The sequence below is a fragment of the Orycteropus afer genome, unplaced genomic scaffold (genome assembly GCF_000298275.1).
Source record: "Orycteropus afer afer isolate SDZICR_OR568_19922 unplaced genomic scaffold, OryAfe1.0 scaffold00056, whole genome shotgun sequence".
Classification (NCBI taxonomy): domain Eukaryota; kingdom Metazoa; phylum Chordata; class Mammalia; order Tubulidentata; family Orycteropodidae; genus Orycteropus; species Orycteropus afer.
In genome coordinates, this window is record NW_006921643.1 from 10,042,227 (window position 1) to 10,048,385 (window position 6,159).

At 40.3% G+C, this 6,159-nt stretch overlaps 1 protein-coding gene across 1 annotated transcript in view; it reads left to right on the forward strand.

The window, feature by feature from the left end:
- The window catches only part of ARHGAP26 (Rho GTPase activating protein 26), a 778,689-nt gene that overhangs the window by 238,532 nt on the left and 533,998 nt on the right, over positions 1–6,159 (forward strand). Inside the window, exon 10 of the mRNA XM_042780720.1 lies at positions 2,009–2,103. Within this exon, the coding sequence (XP_042636654.1) occupies positions 2,009–2,103 (95 nt within the window). The remainder of the gene's footprint in view (positions 1–2,008; positions 2,104–6,159) is intronic.

The following is a 6,159-nucleotide window of genomic DNA, read 5'->3' on the forward strand; positions in this document are numbered from 1 at the left end:
CAAGAAGAGTTGATCCTTTTGAGTTGTGGTGCTGGCGAAGAATGCTGAAAGTACCATGGACTGGTAAAAGAACTAACATCTGTCCTGGAGGAAGTGTACCCGAAATGCTCCTTGGAAGTGAGAATGGCCAGACTTCGTCTCACCTATTTTGGTCATGTTGTCAGAAGGGACCATTCCCTGGACAAGGATGTTATGCTTGGTAGGGTGGAGGGTCAATGAAAGAGGGGGAGGTCTTCAGTGAGATGGATTGACACGATGGTTGTGATGATGGGCTCAAGTATAGCAGGGATCATGGATCTGGGGCGGGATCAGGCAGTGTTTCGTTCTGTTGTGCATGGAGTTGCTGAGTCGGAAACAACTTGACGGCTCCTAACAACAACAACAATAGAAAGAAACAAAGTCTAGATATACTCACCAACATGGATGAATCATAAACTAATTATAATGAGTTTTTTTTAGGGGCCAGATTAAAAAAGATGAGGAACAGACACATGTACATCTGTGTTCATTGCAGCACAATTCACCATAGCAAAGAGGTGGAAACAACCTAAATGCCCGTCAATGGGTTAGTGGATAACCAAATTTTGGTATATCCACACAATGGAATACTATGCCACATTAAAAAAACAATGAGGGATATGCAAAGTATCTCTCAACATGGATGAACCTGTAGGACATTATGCTGAGTGAAATAAGTCAATCATAGAAGGACAAGTACTGTATGAGCCCATTACTGTAAAAAGACAGAGAAGGGTTTGCTTGGGAAAAGGAACTCACCTAGTAGGTTACCAGGATGGGGAGGGAAGGAGAGGGATTAATTTTGGGCAAGTTGGGGCCTACAAGCTGACATGGGTGGGGCAGGGATATATGGGAAGGATATATGACCACCAGGATAACATTAGGATATGGGAGGACACCGATTTGTGCACATAAGAGATAGATGACAGATGCTAATACCAACCAATGGGTCCGCAATACCACATTGCCATTAATAGCAAACACTAGGCTACACAGATAAACACATAAATACCTGAGATGATCAGAAGGGAGTCAGTGAACAGCAATGTACTCTAGACCAAGGATAGATTCAGCAGAGGATAATCTTGCACAGACACCAGTGTTACAATATACCTGCAGTCCTTACAGAAACAAAAGAAGAGAGACACAGAGTAATCTCTCACAGACAGCCAGACACTAAAGGAGAGAGATCCAGTATATCTACTATCTCAGGACCATAGTACTTGAGGACATCAGACTCAGTTGGCACAACAAAACACATAAAAGCATTGCTCCACATCCTACATTGGTGAGTAGTGACTGGGGTCTTAAAAGCTTTCAAGCAGCCATCTAAGATGCAGCTAATGGTCTCCTAGCATTGGAAGTGAAGAAGAATGCAAAAAAAAAAAAAAAAAAAAGAAAAAACCAAACAGACAAACAAACAAACAAACAAACAAACAAAAAAAAAACAGGCAAATTTCCTTAGAGAACTTACAAGGAGAGACATGTTATTTGAATTACCATCTTTATCAATGGAAAATTTCAGCTATGATCAATGTCATGAGGGAAAGGTCCGTGGTGCTATGTGAACATGTCATGGGGGTATTTGACATGGTCCAGGAGAGCTTTTCTGAAGAAATGAGGACTGAATCAAGACCATAGAAGCCAGAGTTGGAAGGTGATTTCAAGGTCGTCTTGCTCAATCTAATCAAACTACAAATTAAAACTTGTTAAAAACAATATAAATGAGAGTTTAGCTACCTTGTGTAATGCTGCGCTGTCAGGATCTACCGGTATTAAAGGTGTTTGGCTCTGAGTACAACATGGTTTACAAATTTCAGTTGCATGAGCCTTTTGCCTGAGGAGTATGACCAGCCTTCTATATCTCATAGTTATGAACATTTAGGCTTGAAGAAATGAAATGATCATTCCTATTTTTGTGTCATGTTTGTCCTGAGTAGGAGCAGAGTACACAGTCTGGTCTCATCTTTATGATTTGTGTGTTCAATAGGGAGAAGATGAATCAGTCACTCTCAAATCCTGTACAAGGCGGAAAACAGACTCTATTGAGAAAAGGTTTTGCTTTGATGTAGAAGCAGTGGACAGGTGAGTAGTTGTCATGTTTTTCTCAGGAACAAATATTACTGAATTTGATTTTTTTTTTCCAATTACAAATCTTTTCTTCCTTCTCTCCCTGCCCTCTCCATTGCCCCACTTATATCCAGTTTGGAAAGATCCTCAGGCAGTTGATTTATAAGGATCTGTACAGCCTTCCCCATCTTTTAAGGTTCAACACTGAACCACCGGTTTTGTTTTATTTTGTTTTAATGTTATGGTTTCTATTCTCAAGAATGTGTGTTATTTCTTTAGGAGAGTGAGTAGATGTGTTTTAGAGAATCGACTCTTTTGCATGGTTGTGTCTTATATTTGGGTCTCTATACTTAAAAAAATTGAGTAAAATGATTCTAAATGTTTTGAGTAGAGGCAGGGGTGGAATACATTTTACTCAATTAAAAAAATCAGCTTTTAGTTACAATTTTTCACCCATCACTCTGTGTGTGTGTGTGTGTGTGTACACACCCAGGAAAGAGGCCAGACCATTATGAAATCACAGCCTTTGGAGATAGCTGTGTGTTTTATTCCTCGAGATTTATAGAGTCTCTCATTAAGTTTACCATTTCATGGTGTTAAGCTAGTTTGACAACATTCCAATTCTTTAAGACACTTTACTTGGCAACAGGTTAAGTCTTTGAATTAAACACACGTGTTAAGCTTATTTGGGCTATTTGCTCAAGATCAGCAGTACTCGTACCAAGATCCTTCAATCTCTGCATAATTCTCATATAATGCTATTTAATCTCTCCCCTTTCATTTAAAAAAAAAAAAAAAAAAGCCATAGCAGTTGTCAGACCAGTACTTCTATCCTGTCTGAGAAGTTTATCTGTGGCCACGTTTCCCAGCTCTAGAGAATTCTGACACTTGGCGCCACCTGGGCTGGGTTTGGAATTCCTTTTAGGTGTCATGATGTCTGCTGTTCAGTGTGGCTGCTGGAGGGTGCAAGAGCTCCCATGGGGAGATGATGCTCCTTTAAGCCTAAATCACAAGCTCATAGCAACTAACTGAGCTAATTTATTTTTCCACTTTTTTATATTATTATTGTGGTTTGAGTAGAAGTTTACAGAGCAAATTGATTTTCCATTCAACAATTCATATACACTTTATTTTGTGACACTGATTGCATTCCCCACAGTGTGACAGCACTCTTCCCACTTCCTCTGTGTATTCACCATTTCCCCTCTTCCTTCTCTCCTATCTCTTCCTGCTTCTGAGCTTTATCCCTGGGCAAATGCTGCTCTTTTGATCTCGTGAGGTTGATTGTTGTAATAAGTGTGTACCTTCCTGGTGTTCTTGTTCACTTTGATAGGCCTGTCTGAAAGTTGAATTCAGTTCCAGGCTTGAAAGGTATCTAACAATCGTAATCTTGGGGGTTCTACCAGTCTCTATCAGACCAATAAGCCTGATTTTTTTTTTTTTTTTAATGTTTTGAGTTTTGTTCCACATTTTTGTCACACTCTATCCAGAACCTTCTATTGTGATCCTTTCAGAGCAGTCAGCAGTGGTAGCCAGGCACCATCTATTTCTTTTGGTCTCAGGGTCTTGGAGGCTGGGGTTCATGTGGTCCATTACTCCTTTGGACTAATTGTTTCCTTGCATCATGGCAGTGGACTTTAGTTGTTAATATTTTTGGCTTTCAAGTCAGGGAATCTGGATCCACGTTTGACTTTGCCACTTAATATAGCCCTGTGACTTTGAGCTAAAGTTACTTAGTCTCTCAGAGCCATGATTTCCTCATCTGAAAAATGAAGATGGGATTCATACCTATTTTCTAGAATTGTTAAGAATTCAAGGAGATAAAGCATGTAAAATACTTGGCTGAATGGGATGTAATACATGCTGTACAGGTGTTATTATTTGTTGTTAATTAGCTTGTGCTACATTAGTCCACTAGACTTGATATTTCATGAATACCAATTAGACTCTAATGCAGAGAAGTATTTATAATTTTTAAAGAAAAAACGTACCCTAAGCTCTCATCATCTTGGGGGATATGAAAGAAAAGATAAGGAGAAGGGGTAGCTTCAGGAGATAGGATGAATTGTGGTAGCAATGGCGAATTGCAGATCTTTCCCAAATCAAAATTGATTATTCTTGGTTTTAAATAATTCCTAAATCAGGATGTTTTAAGCCTGTCAAACATCTTTCTTCTGTATTCTAAGTTTGGAATTTAAGGGAATTCATATTGTTGAGGGAGATTAAGGAGATGGGTTTGTTTGGAAGTGGAACCAGATGTTTGATACTGCTCAAATATACAGTTCCTGGAGACGATCACCTGTTTGCATAACTATTTGGAAGTGGGTGTGCCTCCTGATTCAGCTCTCCATCTGATCAGTAAACAAGCTCCAAGATGCTTTCAGAAGCAGAATTATTTTCTGTTTTTCTTCTTTAGAAGTTTCTCTAGGCATTGTAGAGAGGTTTTCTTTAATTAAAACACACTATGGTGCCTCCATCTCATTTCCACTCTTGTCAACACTTCCTAGCACGTTCCCCTTTATTATGGCCATAAAAGCTTCTCATGCCCCAATTATAAGGTGAGAGCAAGTGTACCATATTCTACATACTGAGTAGGTTTGGGAGGTCCATTTCCACTCAGTTTCTGCCTCTGTTTGCATTGGCATGACAAGAAAGGGTTTTTCAGTTGTAGGTTAAAATGAGGCTGCTGAATCTCTTCTTAAAGAGCAGGAGGTGAGTTGATAGTTTTGTGAAACATCTCTCAGTTTCCTATATAGGTAATAAACTTTGCTCTCAAAGATGAGGTTACAGTGGGCGATGTTTTTCTTCTCTTTCATCTTTTTTGACCCCAGTATATTTCTGTATTTTCATCACCTATGTAGGAGGGGAAGGAAAAGTATTTCCATGTGCTCAGTGGGCAGCATTCCTGACAACTCGGCTCAAAATCCCTTTCTCTTGGAGACTCCTATGATTTGCTTTTTCACCAGTACCCTCTTGCAAAGAGATGAGAGCTGCTAGATGTCCTCCTACTCCTTCAGCCATGCCATCCCATAGATTTCTCTCATCTTTCTGCTGGTTCACATAGTCAGGGGTCAAAAATGCAAGTTTGTTGTTGTTGTTAGGTGCTGTTGAGTTGTTTCTGACTCATAGTGACCCCATGCACAGCAGAACAAAACACCACCCAATCCTGCACCAGCTCCATGATCCTTGCTATACTTGAGTGCATTGTTGCAGCCACCGTTCAATCCATCTTGTCGAAGGCCTTTCCCTCTTTCGATGACCCTGCACCTTACCAAGCATGACATCCTTCTCCAGGGAATGGTCCCCTCTGACAGCATGACCAAAGTAGGCAAGATGAAGTCTGGCCATCCTCGCTTCCAAGGAACATCTTGGCTGCACTTCCTCCAGGACAGATTTGTTAGTTCTTTTAGCAGTGCATGGTACTTTCAGCATTTTTCACCGGCACCACAATTCAAAACCATCAATTCTTTTTCGGTCTTCCTCATTCATTGTCCAGCTCTCACATGCATACAAGGTGATTGGAAATATCATGGCCTGTGTCAGGCGCACCTTAGTCCTCAAGGAGACATCCTTACTCCTCAGCACTTGAAAGAGTTCCTTTGCAGCCGTCCTGTCCAGTGCTACACGTTGTCTAATGTCCTGACTGCTGCTTCAATTGGCATCGATTGTAGAACCAAGAAACATGAATTCTTTGACAACCTTAATCTTTTCTCCATTTATCGTGATGCTGCTTATTGGTCCAGTTGTGAAGATTTTTGTCTTCTTTATATTTTGATGTAATCTATACTACAGATTGTGTTCGTCAGTCTTCATCAGTAAGTGCCTCAAGTCATCCTCACTTTCAGCAAGCACAGTTGTATCATCAGCATATCTCAGGTTGTTAATGCTTCTTCCTCCAATCCTGATGCCATGTTTCTCTTCATATAGTCCAGCTTCTCGGATTATTTGCTCAGCATATAAATTGAATAAGTATGGGGAAAGGACACAACCCTGACGCACTCCCTTCTTGATTTTAAACCATGTAGTGTCCCCTTGTTCTGTTCGAACGACAGCCTCCTGGTCAAGGTACAG